This window comes from Sciurus vulgaris (genome assembly GCF_902686455.1).
Source record: "Sciurus vulgaris genome assembly, chromosome: X".
In the NCBI taxonomy this organism is placed as follows: Eukaryota; Metazoa; Chordata; class Mammalia; order Rodentia; family Sciuridae; genus Sciurus; species Sciurus vulgaris.
Genome location: NC_136471.1, coordinates 91638340 through 91655088, shown reverse-complemented (window position 1 = coordinate 91655088; position 16749 = coordinate 91638340). Strand labels below are relative to the sequence as shown.

The 16749-nt window shown below is 47.7% G+C and overlaps 1 protein-coding gene across 5 annotated transcripts in view; it reads right to left on the bottom strand.

The window, feature by feature from the left end:
* The window catches only part of IQSEC2 (IQ motif and Sec7 domain ArfGEF 2), an 85155-nt gene extending 70818 nt beyond the window's left edge, over positions 1-14337 (bottom strand). For all 5 annotated transcript variants that reach the window (XM_079123751.1, XM_079123752.1, XM_079123756.1 and 2 more), the window contains exon 1: positions 13342-14337. In XM_079123751.1, the coding sequence (XP_078979877.1) occupies positions 13342-14048 (707 nt within the window). In that variant the 5' untranslated portion in view covers positions 14049-14337. The remainder of the gene's footprint in view (positions 1-13341) is intronic.
* Between the last annotated feature and the right edge of the window lie 2412 nt (positions 14338-16749).

Genomic DNA, 16749 nt, shown 5'->3' with positions numbered 1-16749 from the left:
AAGGTCTCCAAAGTGAAAGGGCTCCCTGAGTACCGAGGATGTTGAAAAAAGACATCAATCTGAATGCTGGATAAATTAGTGTTTGGTCTATAAAAATTGACCATGTCCTTTGTGATACAATCATATCACTTATGATATGAGCACTTTTCTGCATGCATATTATATTTCAGAATGAAATGTTACAAATTCCTCTCCTAAAAATCTCCAAGTAAGCCAGAAGTGGTGGCACATGCCTGTAATCTCAGAATCTCAGGAGGCTGAGGCAGGAGGATTGTGAGTTCAAAGCCAGCCTCAGCAATGGTGAGGTGCTAAGCAACTCAGTGAGATCCTGTCTTTAAATAAAATACAAAATAGGGCTGGGGATGTGGCTCAGTGGTTGAGTGACCCTGAGTTTAATCCCTGGTACAAAACAAAACAAAACAAAACAAAAAAACCTCCAAGTAAAATAGTCCTAAAGATGTGCTATTGATTATCCCATGATTTCAAGAAACTCTACACCCCACACAACAGGAAGAAAGTAAGTAAATTAAATAAATAAAAAGGCAAAAAGGAAAGAAAGTCCTTCTCCAAATAAAGAAAAATGTGATGCAATTTTCATCAATTGGTAGAATGTAAGAAAGGAGACTTCACTAGACCTTGAAGCTAGGAAGATTCTCCTAGGAGTACAGATATTCTGACAATAGAATTATGGGAAATGAGGTACGATTATAGTGCGTTATTTGGTCCTACACTGAATTATAGTGACATAGTCATAACTACATAAACACATTGTATTGGTGGTCAAACTTTATAATCAGTCTCTCTAGAAAAAGCTATGAAGACCTAATTATTTTTACAGCAAAGAATGATAATGTAATCAATCTTGCCGGATGCACAAGTGCAGAACACAGAGACTGAGAGGTAGAAGAAAGGGAGGAGAGTCAGGCATGATGAAACATACCTATAATCCCAGTGAGTCAGGAGGCTGAGGCAGGAGGATCACAAGTTCCAGGCCAGCCTCATCAATTTAGCGAGGCCCTGTCTCAGAGTAAAACAAAGGGCTAGGGATTATAGCTCAGTGGTAGAGTACTTGCCTAGCATATGCCAGGCCCTGGGTTTAATCCTCTGTACAAAAAACAATAAATAAAAGAAAGGGAGAAGAGGTGAAAGAAAGGATGGGACACTAATATTTATGTCTTACAAAGTGACTGATCAAGAAATATTAAGTAAAACTGAAAAAATGGAGGAATAAGAAATCACAGTTTAAAATACTATCCAATAAAGTTACAAAGGTAACCAATAGGGGAAACCAAATAGTAATATAACAATAGAAATTTGAGATGGGGGCGAGAAAGAGTCAAGGGTTGTAAACAACCTAAACTATCATTTGTCATAGAAGCAAGAGGTCAAGAGATAAAATCTGATAAATGAAGAAATAACTGTTGAAGCATGTCATTTAGAGATATGAAGTTACCACCAGAAAAACCAAATGATAAAAGTAGTCACATCAGAGGGCTAGGAAGCGGGAGGCTGGTAGACTTTAGGTTTTTTTGTTTTGTTTTGTTTTGTTTTGTTTGTTTTACTTTGCAGTGCTGGGAAACAAACCCAAGCAAGTGGTAGAGCACTTGCCTAGTGTTCTAGTACTTTAGGCAAGTGCTCTACCACTGAGCCACATCCCCATCCCCAAGACAGTTTTATTTTTAACTGTACAAGTCCTTGTATACTATTTCACTTTTAAAAATTGTGCATGTATGATGCTGTATGTTCTCACTTATATGTAGAAGCTAAAAAGTTAATCTTGCCAGGTATCACATTGCCTATAATCCCAGTGACTCAGAAGGCTGAGGCAGGAGGATCACATGTTCAGTCAGCCTTAGCAACTTAGTAAGACCCTGTCTCAAATAAAAAAGGGTTGGGGTGTGGTTCAGTGGTAGGGCATCCCTGGATTCAACAGCCAGTATCCCCAAAAATAATAAAAGAAAGAAAGAAAAGAAAAAAATTGATCTCACAGAAGTAGAAGACAGAATAAAGGTTGCAGACACTGGGGAGGGCACCAGAAGAGAGGGGAATGGAAAGAAAATGGTTAATGGGTATAGGGGTGCAGGTGGATATGAGGCCTAAGTTCTAATGTTCTATAACCAGAAGGATAACTATGGTTGACAACAATTAATGAAACATTTCAAATTAGTAGAAAAGATTTTGAATGTTCCCCACACATATAAATCATAAATGTTTGAAGTGATAGATGTACTAATTACCTTCATCTGATCACTATACATTGTATACATGTATACTGTGCCCATATATACAATTACTAGGTGTCAATTAAAAATAAAAGTCTTTTAAAATTATGTATATGTGCTGCTTTATGTTTTTTTTTATGGTACCAGGGATTGAACTCAGGGCTGCTTAACTACTGAGCCACATCCCTAGCCCTTTCTGTTTTTTGAGACAGGGTCTCAGTAAATTAAGTTACTTAGGGCCTCACTAAATCATTGAGGCTGGCCTCAAACGTGTGATACTCCTGGCTCAGCTTCCCGAGACACTAGGATTACAAGTGTGCACCACTGTGTGTGTGTGTATGTGTGTGTGTGTGTGTGTGTGTGTGTGTGAGAGAGAGAGAGAGAGAGAGAGAGAAGGGAAGAGAGACAGAGAGAGAGAGAGAGAGACAGACAGACATGAGGTCTCATTATGTTGTCCCTGCTGCTCTTGAATGTGTGGGCTCAAGTGATCCTCCTGCCTCAACCTCCCAAGTAACTGAGACTAGTACAGTAATTGAATTTCTAAAAACAAGTCTTTTCTCTTTCTTTGGACCTCTGTGTCCCACACTATACATACAAAATGGAGAGGGGATGATTCTGGGTTACCAGAGGTCCTGTTATCCAATCTTTGCTTCTTTTTAAAGCAGAAGCAAGAGAGGTGGGTGAGGGATGATCCCCTGCTAACAAATCCTTTGGCTCCTACAACCACCCATGGAGGTACCACCTCAGCTGACACAGCCTGCACCATCCTCTGGTCTTCTTCAAATCTCATCATCACCAATGCAGCCTCTTCAGCTTTCCATTCATTCAACTATTTATGCCTATTAGTTATTTTTTTAAAGAATTTAACCTTTATTTTATTTATTTGTTTTTATGCAGTGCTGAGGATGGAACCCAGGGCCTCACCCATGCTAGGCAAGTGTTCTACCACTGAGCTACATACCCCAGCCCCACCTATTAGTTATTTATAACTGCCTGAGTCACAAAGGATTTGAGGTTGCTTACTCCAAGAACACACATAAGGACAGAATAGAAATTGAACTAGAAAATAAGAACTCGGAAAGAGAGATCAACAAAGATGCTAGAGCTGTACTTCAAATTAACTGGTGGCAGAGGCAAAAAGCAAGATACAATGAACTGTGACAGCCTCGATTAGGAAGGAAGAAATAAACCAGTTTTCAGAGGAAGGAAACTTTGCCTAGCACTGGATTCTTCAAGTCATTGTCCATGACAGTTTATGAAAGAGAAGGGAAATGGAAGTTTATTAAACACGTGTAAACAGCAGGGAATGCCATTCAAATTGTTCTGGTTAATCTTGAGAGATGGACATTGTTATCCCATTTTACAGATGAGGAAGCAAAAACTCAGAAAAGGTAAAATGATTTTGCTGAGGGGCATCCAGCAAGTTGGGGCAGAATCTATATTCAAACTCAAGTCTGTCTAAAAACCTCATTATTTGTGCATCATACCAAGGGGCTTCAAAACAAAGACAGCTGGGACAGAGATGCCCTGCCCAAGGCTATAGGGACACAGTGATAACAGATGCAGTCTCCCTTCCTTTATGAAAACAGAAAAGGGAGGGTGACAAGCCTAAGTCTGGGACCAGAAATAGCCTCTGAGCTGCCTCAGTTGCATCTAAATGAGACCACCTGAGGCAAAAATCAGTTGAAAGAAGGCCGGGCCTGGGTTGGGTGGGGCAAGAGAAACTTGGGCTCATGCCCCAGCTATGAATCCAGCAGCTGTGATTTCTGAAGGTACAAAACAGAGTAAAGGGCCTGTATGCCATCTAAGCTAGAGCCCCTTTATGCAATGCCTCCCCTTCATCACCTCCTCTCCAAAAATTCACCCGACCTTGTTAGAGTTCTGTTTTTTTCATGTGGACAACACGAAAATAATGATCCCTGCCACCTTCATAAAATTTCAAGGCAGGAAATAGCACATTTAGGGAAAGATGCTTTAAACACTAGCATTCGTACTACAGTGACTCTTTCATTCAGAGCTTTCTCTACTGCTCACACCTTGTAAGGCCTTACACAAGTCCTTTCTCTCTCTGGACCTCAGTCTCCCCGCCTGTAAAATGAATGCCTTGAGCTGAATGATTTTTAGGACCCTTCCACCTTGAAGTTTCTTCATTTTGATGCTGGCATCGTTATAACCCTGCTGCTCCTCAATGGCTGCTGCTCCTCTAAGCTCTCCTGTGGTGACCTGTGCTCTCTCCATCACAGCACTTGTCAGTATGTTGCCATCATCTGTCTTCCCCCATGGTGATCTCTACTGTCACTGCCCAAGTGTCTTATTGTCTCTCATCTCTCATCTAGACTGCTGCACCAGCCTCCTCACTGCATGTCCTCCGATTTTTCTTCCAAACTGCCCTCTAGGGGCAATCTCTTCAAAACATGACTCTTCATGTGTGCCCTCCCCGTAGTGCACAATGGGCACCCCTCATTCCAGCTTAATTCCCCATGTTTGCTTCCAGTTTCCAACAGCATAAATCTCCTGATGCTGCTATTCAGGGGTCCTCATGATCCAGACTGGCCAACTTTCCAGACTCCTCTCTGACCCCACCTGCCTCCCAGGTGGTACTCTAATTTATACTAAACTGACAAAAGTACTCCTTCCCCTACACATACCCTGTGAATTTACCTTACCCCCTCCCTTTTTCTTTCCTTTTCTTTCTGGTACTGGGGACTAAACCCAGAGGTACTGTACCACTGAGCTACATCTAAGCTCTTTTAATTTCATTTTGAGACAAGGTCATCTCATTATGTTGCTCAGGCTGGCCTTGAACTTGCAATCCTCCTGCCTCAGTCTCCCAAGCCACTGATATTACAGGTATATGCCACCTATAGTGCCCAGCTCTTACCCTCTCTTTTGACCCCAGTACCCAGCACACTTTCCTTCCTCACCTAGCCAATTCCTGGTTATCCTCTGAGCCTTAGGTCCAGGAAGCCTTCCCCTGACAATCTGGGTAGATACCCCTCCTTTGGGTACCCTTGGCCCCATGAGCTCCCCCTGGCAAAGCACACTGCACTCCACATTGCAACTGTGTTTCCACAACCATCTTCTCCACTCAACTATGAGTGCTCTGAGGCCAGGAACTATATAATACAAATCACAGAACTCTCTGCCTATGAGGGCACAAAGACACGACATGATACTCACTGCACTGACCTCTTTCTCAGAAAAGTGGTGAGCTCCAACTTGGCCTTTCCCTTCTGCCCTCCCATGGTACAGAGTTTTATGAAGTTACCATTAATAATGATGCTTATTGCTGAGTAAACACATACCATGTGCTGAGCACTTCAACTATGTCATCTTATTTAATTCTGACAATAACGATGAAACTGGATACACACCTATAATCCCAGGGACTCAGAATGCTGAGGCAGGAGGATCACAAGTTTGAAGTCAGCCTCTACAACTTAGTATAGACGCTTTCGCAAAATAAAAATTAAAATAAAAGGGATGGTGATGTAGTTCAGTGATAAAGCACCCCTGGATTCAATCCCCAGTACCAGGGGAAAAAAATAACCACGATGAGATGGATTGTTTGTGAAGTGACTAGCATATTAGACATACAGTTGTGTGAGATGCCTCCCAGTTTTATAAGGAAATTTGGAGGAAGGGCAAAGTTAGGTACTTTCATCACAGATATAATGACAATAATTCTAAAGCGGTTATATAGAGAAAAACATTTGCTTTGATCCAGATAAGTGCAGTACACTGTATCCTAGGATCTGGTAGGAAATCATAAGGCCTATATGTGCACTCATATTACTCACTTCAAAAGGTCTAAAAATCCCATAGCTCCACTGGGCATGGTGGTGCACACCTGTAATCCCGATGACTCAGGAGGCTGAGGCAGAAGGATCACAAGTTCAAGGATAGACTATGCAAGTTAGCAAGATTCTGTCTCAAAATAAAATAAAATAAAATAACACAAAAAGACTGGGGATGTAGCTCAGTGGTAGGGCACCCCTGGGTTCAATCCCAGGTACAAAAAAAAAAAAAGGAAAGAAAAATTCCATAGCTCCAGTATAATTACTGTGTCAATTAATAAAGTGGTCAGTTTTTTAAAAATCATATAGCTCCAAAGAAATGCATGTGGTCTTGGTGAAATGACAGGAGTGATAAATTTACATCTCAGATGTTAGACGAACAATTGTGATGGATTGTGTAGTTCTGGCTTGTCATCTTTGTTTTGAAAAGGATGTGATGCGGCTGTCTTCTTGTTGTTGTTTTATTTACTACGATCCGCCTCTAGGGGGCAGGGCAGCTCCGTCTAATATTTTCCATTCTCGGCCCTCAGCTTTCCAGACTGATCAGGACCTTGACAAGTTAAATATGAGAAGCAGCCAGGAAAGTTTCTGATACATTTTTATGATGGGGGTGGGAGCAAAGTGAATCTTACATATCAGAAAATGCACTAGAATCCTTGTTTCTTACTGGAAAAAAGTGAGGCTCTGAAAGTGATGTGATGCTTAGAGTCACAAGAAGTCCTCCTTCCAAGGCACCATACTTTCTCGGAACACTAAGATCCCAGGGAGCTTAAGCTATTAAGCACTTGGGAATGAGTTGCCCGGTGTAAATGATTTCAACGTGGATGCTTGGAGACAGACCAAATACTACGAGGAAGTCAGGGTGCTAGCAAATCATCTTGCCCTAAAGAGTTCTCCACAAAGAGGAAATAAGTCATTTATTCATCACTCTTCCCCATGAACAATGTTTATTATCCTGCCAAGGAGTACAGCAGGCAATGAGCCACAGGGTTCAGGTCTTATTCCCACCCCAAGACACTGTGTCTGGCCCAGGTTCTGAGCTCAGTAAAGATTTGCTGGAGCCAGGCACAATGACACATGCCTGTAATCTCAGCAACTCAGGAGGCTGAGATAGGAGGATAGCAAGTTCAAAGCCAGCCTCAGCAACTTAGTGAGGTCCTGAGCAACTAAGCAAGACCCTGTCTCAAAATAAAAAATAAAAAGGGCTGAGGATGTGGACCAGTGATTAAGCACCCCTGGTTTAAATCCCCAGTACCAAAAAAATAAAAAATAAATAAAATTTTTAAAAAGATTCAACAGATACAAAAAGGGGGTATACGCTGGTGAGTCAATGATAGAGCACTTGCCTAGCTTGCACAAGGTCCTGGGTTCAATCGCTAGCACTGCAAGAAAAATAAATATGATGTATAAATAAGCAACTTCTCACTGGGCTGGGTGACAGCACACAGGTCTTCGGTGGGCCTCTGTGCTCTATTCAGAACAGAAGATTTTACATCAAAGGTCAAGACCATGGCATGACACAGCCATGGCATGGTAGAGAGAGATAACAATGAGCAGATTGGCCTGTATGTCTCTAAAGACTCATACAACTCTGCTTCTCTGTCACTCTATGAATTGGGAGACTGGTAGGTGTGAGAAGCAGAGAGAATAAAGGCCGAATGACTTCAGAGCTCATGAGGAAAAAAAACTCCAGAAAGCCAGGATAATTCTGAAGTTGTCACTTCTCTCAATGGGAGTTCCAGAAGAAAGAAAAAATGAGGTACCCCTGGCGTTAGTTCACCATAACTTAATGGGTCATTCGTTTGTCCACTCAGCTTTGATTGAGCAGCTACTATGTTCTTTGCTGTGTTATGTATTTCCAAGCTTATCATTCATTCACTCATGCCCCCAAGACCTAGTACATACAACACACACACATGAGACACAACATATACTTGACATATGTCAGTTAAATCTGAATCCTTTGGGGGACTCTCAGGCTAGTAAAGGAGACACAAGATGTAAACAACCATGAAGGTTTGAAAAGGGGCAGACTGTTCGTTGCAAGTTTTGGGGATAAACTGAGCTTTCTTAGGGACTATCAAATAAGTTTGGTCCAGGAACCTGACAGAGCAGTCTGGGAGAAGGGAATGGCATGAGCCAAGTCCCAGAGGCTATCAGAAGGACTGGGTGGGCTAATGACAGGGCACACCAGCCAGAGTGGTGTGCATATTCTGTCTGAAAGAGACTATAAAAAGATGAGAAATGGAAATTAGGGGCAGATCCTAAGAGGACCATGCACCACAGTTGGAGGAATTTGCAGGCCAGAGAGTGAAAATACAGGAACATTGCAGAATGTGGCCTGGCTATACCTCATCAGAGGCTTGACAGAGCAAGATCTATTAAGAGACTATGGCAAAAATTAAGCAGGCAATCATGAGAAGGAACTTGCCTTGCTTCAAGCAGTAGTCCGAAAACTCTGTAGGTGAAAGCCAGAGCCTCATTTGGAGTGGCTTTGATGTCCTTAAGTCCCACCTGCAGGAGGGGAAAGGTGTTCTACAGGAATGGGAACCAGACAGTTCCAAGCCCCGTCCAGCTATGCAACCTCGGGCAAGTCACTGCTCCCCTCTGATCCTCGTTTCCTCAACTAAAAAATTAGGCTAACACCCACCTGGCAGGGATTCTATGTGCAAATAAGAACTGCATTGTGGGTAAGAACTCCATGGACCCTGGAGCCCCACCACCTGGGCTCCTTCAGACTCCTTCTAGTTCCTTCACAGTTATGCCACTTATTTATTGACTGATCTTGGGTATGTCATCCAAACTTTCTGGGCCTCAGTTTCCTCATCTGTAAAATGGAGTTAATAACAATTTCTACATGAAAAGCTTTACATGAAGACAGAATAAATTACTACATGGAAAGTACTTAAAACAAACAGGCCTGGCACACAGTAAGTACAGTAGAAAAATGTTAGCTATTATTACATAAAGTCACATAGTGTGGTGCCTGGCACACAGAAGGCTGAGACTCACTTGGTACACATGTGGCCTCTTCATCATGCTCTAGCATTTAATATGCTCCCAGCAAATCCAGAGGCCATAGTAGGCAGGGTGACAGAGGAAGAAAAGGTAGAAAGCAGGAAGCAAGCCTGGGTCTAGCATCTTTCTCTCACAATCCCTTCCATCAGACACCAAAATACTACCCACCCTTCTTCAGAGCTCCTTTCCCCACTGCTTGCCTGAGTCCTCAGCTTGGCCTGCCCTGATCCCTCCATCTTCTGAGAAATTCCATCCCTCACCACCTCTGCTGCTCATTTGATCCTGAGCCTCATTTCTATGGCATGAACGAGGCCTGTAAACTTGTCTCCCTGGCCAATGGGAGAGGTGCTCTTCAAGCGCCATGAGCATGGTGTTTGTTCACGATGGTTGCCCCTCCTGCTGTGTGCACACTGCCAAGAAATGTTTGTGGATGACAACCCCATTCTTGCCCCAGATCTAGACAGAAAAGCAAGACTCCTCTAATTCTCATTAAACTCAACATTATCATTTCCTCCCACACGAGCATAATGCTCATAACACAGTGTGTGGGGGGATATAAATGGTTTTCCCTGTTGGGAGGTGGGAGAGACCCCCTGAGAAAAGAACCCAAGACCCCCAAAGGAGACAAGCTTCCCCAGAGCCTCTCCCTGGGCTGAATCGCTCCCTTGCTTCCTCTCAGTGGCTTTAGTCCCTGTAGGGAGCACACCGGCACCCCACTGCCTGCAGAGGACAGCCTGGCAGCCAAGCAGTAGACCACGCATTGCCCTGGCTGTCAAGAACACCACGTTGGTCCCTCCGGCTGCTGTCCCCAAATGTGAGCCAGCTTGTGAGGTGGGTGGGGACAGAGGATGGAGAGTTACCACCAAACCAGCTACAGCCTACCACCACCTACATCGAGCCAGAGCTGGGTCCGTGCAAAAAGCGTGGGAAATGCAACTCTTTTCAGCGTGGGGTACTCAGCAGTGGCCCCCTCAGAAGTGGCCCCAAGCATTCCTGTAAATCATTCCAGGCACCAGAACTGCAGGGGGCCAGGCCAAGATCAACAAGGAAAGCTGAGATCTTCTCTAATCATGGCGGGGTTGGGGGTGACAATTACAGGTAAAAAGACCAGAGTATTAGTCAAGACCAACAACTACTAACAAAAGAACAAAACCCTCACACACACAAGACCAGAGGCGGTAGGGCTTATCTAGCTCTATGCTGCACTAGGAAGGCCACACCCAGAGCACAGCAGAAGAGATCCTAGCATCCTGGAACCTGTCCAGAAGTGACAGTGTGGGAGGATGTGGGAGTCCTGGATGGCTGATATGGATGGTGACGGGAATGACAGCTAATGTCCAATGCAGGGAAAGGAAAGTTCATAGGACTGGGAGTCTGTCTTATTGGTAGCATAACCTCTGGTGGGCTTTGCTTCTCAAAGTCCTCAGTTTCTTCTGCTGTAACATGTGGATTGTGGTGACAAATGCAGAGTTACTGGGAGGGCTAAAGGAAATTCCTAGGCAGAGTGGCCCCTAACAAGCTGCAGTTCAGTCCAGGCCCCGTTCTCCCCTCTTCCTCCACCAGAGGGAGCCCGGGGACCAGGAGCGCCCAGCCTGTACCAGCTCTGCCTGTCCTCCCCCAATGCTGCAGCCTCTGCTGCTGAACTCCCACCCTGCCTGCCCGCGCTTACAGCAGCAGCCTTCTCACCCACTCCTTACAAACCCAGAACGGCCTAGCAGGGGAGTCACAGCAGCAGCGGTGGCACCAAAGGCTACTGCACTGCCAGGTTCTCCTAATACCTTGCTGGGAGGAGAGAAGAGGGAAATAACCTTCCCTCCTCCCTGTTAACTCCCCCACTCATTCCAGACTCATCTCCTTCAGCTCAAACCTTGTAGCTACCTAAGGTTCTCTTGGCTTCTCCCAGTTCAGTATCTACCTATCCAGGATCTGAGGACAAGACACTACTAGTGGTTGGAGAGCACTCATGAACAGATAATGTGCCTTGGAGGCAGAGACACTTGGGTTCTAGTCCCAACTCCATTAGCAACTAGTAGCATAACCTTGAAGAAGGTTTCTTCACATTGTAGCCTCAGTTTCCCCATCTCTAAATTAGAGTTGCTAATACTCACTGTACAGGGCTTGTCGTGAGGACCAAAAGAGATAATCAAGGATGCATGAATAGTTAATATGTGGTTAGGAGAGAAATTCAAAGTACTACCTAAACCCCTTTATTAATCCAGTAGGAAATGTGAAGCAAGGATATGCAATGAATGACCTGGAAGGTGCACAAAAAGGAACAAGAGGTAGGCCTGCAAGGATGGCAGAGGAGCAAATGGGCTTCCAGCCAACCAAGAGATTCAGACCCATGTCTGCAGGATACAGAATGTGAGGGCAATGGAATACTGGAATTGGGAAAGACCTAGGTCATTTCACTGGACTTTAGACCCCATTCAGGTTTTACACTTTCTCCAGCTTTCCTGGACCCCCACCAGGCCTCTGCTGGACATGTCCAGCCAGCTGCCACCCCCACCCCTTGAGGCAATCTACTGCATCACCAGTAGCCAGGTTATAAAGTTCTTCCTGATTTTATCTCAAATGTCCCCACTGTTCCTGCTTCTGCTCCCTGGAGCCATACATAATGAGGCTGCTCCCCCTGTCACAAGCCTGACCCCTCTAGAAAAGTCTTCTGCAGTCAGATTCCAGGACCACAACCAGTCTTCGTCTGCCCCCACCCAACCACAGCCCTCTCCCAAACAGGCTCTTATCTCCCTGCATCCCTCTTCGACTGTGCTGCCCCATGGTGTACACGGTCAGTCCTCTGGGACTGGGCTCCCAGCAGGTCTGCCTGGGTAGGCGAGCCTATTCCCCTGTCCCCCAGACTATCCTGGGGCAGTCCACACCAAGACAGCTGAGGGTGTGCTGCAGTAGAGCCCAGCAGAGCCCTCAAGCTGCAGCTGCTGCTCCTGGGGCCCAGCCATCTCAACCCAGCACCCCAGCCTGCTGCCTCACCACGGGGGAGTTGCAGAGAGCTGTCTCCCGGCAGATTTCCTGAGGCAGAAGGCTTCCCCACCCCCAGCCCAGCCTCCAAGAGACACTCCACTGGTTGTGGCACATGGTAGGACCAGCTGAGCAGTGAGAGGAGGGGGAAGCCTGTCCATTCGCTAGAGGACTTAAGACTTGCTCTGTAGTGTGGCTGAATTAGTCACAGAACCATCGAATCTAAGCTGGAGGGGTCCTTAAAAAGCATCCACAACAGACCTCACCTTTAAAAAAGACATAGGGGAATTGATGAAATGAGAGAGGAAGGGACTCAGTCAAGGTCACAAAGCCAATCTATAGCAAAGCTGAAAGGGTAACCCAGGTCTCCTAATTCCCAGTTCAGTATTCTTTCCAGTACAACAGAAAAGCAATAAGGGAGCCTTTAGGGCATCCTCCTAAGCCTGCACGCCCTTGACTCTCAGCCTGATATGTTTATCCCAACCAGAGCATGATGAGATCTACATGGAAAAGTGGACCCAGCCCATGTCCCACCAACCCAGGAGATATTGCCAAGGTGTCCCAAATAGACACACAGACCCCAGCACAGGAACTGGAGCCAATCCACAGAGGGGCGATCTGTAGACTTCCCTTCCTGGTAGGGCTCTTTAAATGGGTGTTGTTTTTCTTGCAGGGTGGAGAGGGGGTGGACTTTGAGGAACTAGCCAAGGGCCTGGCCTCCATCTTTGCTCCCCCATCTTAGCTCCCCCCTGGCCAGGATGTGCTGCAGTTCCCCTCAGAGGGATTTCTCAGCCTCCAGCAGCCATTCTGGTCCCCACCTGCCTCTCTGGGAAAGGATGGAGTGGGGGCCAGAGACCAACAGAGGAGACAAGATCAGGGGGGAAATAAAAAAAAGGAAAAAAAAGCAAGAAAAGAAAAAGAAAAGGAGGAGAGGAGGGATTCCTCTCCCTTGGGGCTCTGAGTTGACACCATCACTGACAATAAACCCCAAGCAGTACAGCCAAAATAAATAAATAAATGAAAACCCATCCTCTAGCAAGGATACAGCTAAGGGTTTAAGAAGTGGAGAGGGGGCGGTGATGATTGCTCTAGTCCCTCACTGGCAGCGGTACTGGGAAAAAAGAGACGCCTGCACTCATCTGGCCAACCCAGTGTGCCCTGGCTAGGGAAAGGGTGTCGGCAGGACGAGGGGGACCTGGCTTCACCCTGTTGGGACAGGAGAGGAGTACACGGAATCAGACACGGGCTTCTTACTTTATCGGCCGGACAAGTTGGAGAGGGAGCTAAAGGGAAGAGCGGGAGGGGGGGGGTACAAACACATTCCTTACTTTCTCTGGAGGGTTGTAGCCGGGCTGGTGCTGGTACTGGTGCTATGGCCTCCACCAGCGCCAGGGCTGGAGCTCCTTGATGCGCCACGGCTCAGCTGGCCCCGCTCCCGCGGTGGCCGCGGCCCCACGCCCACCGCGGCGGAATAGCCGGCTTCCTTTTCGCGGCCCGGGTGCGCTGGCCCGGCCTCCCGCCCGCCACGCTCGCGACCCAGGGCTGGGTTCTCGTGGTGCAGGTGGCACTGGGCCACGTCGCGCTCGCGGGCTGTGTAACCGGTAGTGTCCTGGAGCGGATAGGAGGCGTCCCGCTCCTTGTCCCGATACACAGCCTCCCGGTTCTGGTAGGCGCCGTCCCGGTTCGGGTAGCCCACGTCCCTAGCTGCCTGGTGGAACTGACTCTCCCGCAGCTCGCGGTGGTGGAACTGGGTCTCGCGCAGGTTCTGGTACTGGCTCTCGCGGCCGGGGCTGTCCCGCGCGCTGTGGGGGTCCCGGTGCAGCTCCCCGCGGTGCAGCTGGCTCTCCTCCCTCAGGTCGCGGTTCTCCTGGGTGAGCTGGTCCAGCTGGCCCTCCAGCTCTTCGATGCGCCGCCGCTGGGTCTCCAGCAGCTGCTGCTGGCTTTCGATGATGTTGTTCAGCTCCAGCAGGTACTCCACCGCCCGATTGGGGCTCTCAGATCCCGGGCCGCCCGGGGGCCCCGACCCCGCCTCCATCCTGGCGGCCCAGGGACAGGGGAAGGGGCAGGAGAGCCCAGTCCCCGCTCGCTCACGGCGCCACCCTCCCCCGGGCCCAGCCGGGGGAGGGGGCCGGCGGGACGCGAGGGCGCGCACCGGGCTTGAGGGCCCGGGGGCCCGGGGGGGCCCGGGAGACAGCGCTGGGGCCGGCGGCACGGGGAGCAGGAGCTGAGGCTGCCGCCGCCGCCGCCGCCGCCGCCGCCGCCGCCGCCGCCGCCACAGCCACGGCTCGGGAGGACGCGGCCCACGGCGCTCCGCCCGCTGCGGAGTCACTGCGCAGCGCGGCCGCGCGGGACCGCCCCGGCCGCCGGCCCGCCCCCCGCCCCTGCCCCCACCCCGCTCGCCCGGCCCGCCCCCGCGCGCCCCACCTGCAGCCGACACCCGCACCGGCAGCTGGACCAGTCCCAAGGCACCGGCGCCTGGCTGGGGCCAGCCCCATCACAGCCTGCAGGAGACCTCTTCATTCCACCCACCAGTCCCAGGGTCCTCACTTCACGAATGCAGCCTAAAGAAACCCTCCTTGCAACCTCCTTCACTTCACGAATGCAGCCTAAAGAAACCCTCCTTCCAACACCCCTGGGGGCCTCCAGGTCCAGAGTCTTCCAGCCATTCTGGAAACTCCCATCCCAGGCAGTCCCCAAGTCCAGGCAACCGGCGGGGACTCTCCCCGGTACCGTAGGTTTGCCAACCTCAAGCAATGTCAGATACCCCATCCCAGACAACCTCTGAACCTTCTGTCTCAGGCGCCCTTTCTCCAGCCTCCATCATGGGCAGTCTCTGGGTCTCCCATCCTAGCCACTGCCTGTACCCTTCCCCTATCACAGCCAGCTCCATGTCCCTCCAGCCCAGTCAGTATGATGCTCCCTCAATCCCAGGAAACCCCTGAAACTCCAACAATCCACACACACACACATCACAGGCATCCCCCACTCCAGCCAGCCTCTAAACTTTCCATCCAAGCCAGTGCTCAGATTCCCTATCCTAGCCAACCCCAGGATTCCCCATCTTAGCCAGTCCCTGGGTCTTTCAACCAAGGCAGTCCCAGGATTTTCCATTCCAACAAGCCCTGGGACTCCTCATCAAAGCTAAACTTGGGATCAAAGTTCCATTCATTCAACCTTCATTTTCTGATCTCCTTTGGAAATGTTCTTCCCATTCATTCCATCATCTCCATCCAATGAAACTGTACCTACCCATCCTACCCTCCCATCCTTCAAGACTTAACTCAAATGCCATTATACCGAAGCCAACACTGACTTCCCACTGCACTTCCCCTACCCCTCTCTTGTAGAATTTGTTGGACAAGTGGAACTTGGCTTTATGTCTTCTTCCAGACTGAGCTCCTTAAAGCCTTAAACATGTCTTGATTTATCTTTGTGAATACTTTGGGATAAGAGGGGAAAGTATGTGTTTTATAGTCAAACAAAACTGAATTTAAATTCCAACTTTTCCTTTCTAAATTTCCATTTCCGTATCAATAACGCTTAGTTCACAGAGGTGGTCTTAGGGAAAAAAACGCATGCAAAAACAACTTGCACAGAAAAGACAACCAACAAAATGAGAGAAAATATTTGCAAATCACATATCTGATAAGGGACTTGTATCTAGATTTTGTAAAAGAACTCTTACACAGCAAAAGTCGACCCAATTTTTAAAATGGGCAAAAGGATTTGAATAGACATTTCTCCAAAGAAGATATAAAAATGGGCAATAAGCACATGAAAAGATGCTCAGCGTCATTAGCCATCAGGTAAATGCAAATCAAAAGCACAATGAGCTTTCTATGATATCCATAAGGCAGTATTTGGGGTTCCTGTTGTAACTTAAAAGGAATCTTTCACAATATCCAGAGCCCTTCATGTCCTACAAATGAAGGAAGAGGATGTCCTTGAACTCCTTGCATCAGTAACTCAATTAGGTAGCACCAACCCTAACTTCCAAATGGAACAATATATCTACAAAAGGAAAATGACCACATCTACATGATAAATCCAAAAAGGAGCTGGGAGAAATTTCTGCCATTGTTACTATTGAAAACTCAGCTGATGTTAGTGCTTTATTCTCCAGAAACACTGGCCAGGGGGCTGTACTGAAGATTGCTACTTCCATTGGGGCCACTCCTATTGGTGGGCATTCCCAGAGTGAGGCAGCCTTCTAGGAGCCACATCTCCTGGTGGTTACTGATCCCAGGGCTAACTACCAACCTCTCACAGAAGCGTCCTATGTTAACCTGCCTATTGTGGCTCTGTGTAACACAGATTCTCCTCTGTGCTATGTGGACATTGCCACCTGGCATTGCAAGGGGCCTCACTCAGTGGGTCCAACGTGGTGGATGCTTGCCTGGGAAGTTCTATACATGTATGGCACTATCTCCTGTGAGCACTCAGAGGAGGTCATGCCTGAGCTCTACTCCTACAGAGATGCTGAGGAGATTGAACAAGAAAAGCAGGCTGCTGCTGAAAAGACAATGACCAAGGAGGAAGTTCAGGGTCAATGAACTACTCCCACTCCTGAGTTTCCTGCTATTCAACCCAAGGTTGCAGACTGGTCTGAAGGCATGCAAGTTTCTCTGTGCCTATTCAGTAGTTCTCTATGATAGCTTAGTGTGCTCAGCCTGCCACTGAAGACTGGGCTGCAGTTCCCACTGCTCAGACCACTGACTGGATAGGAACAACCACTG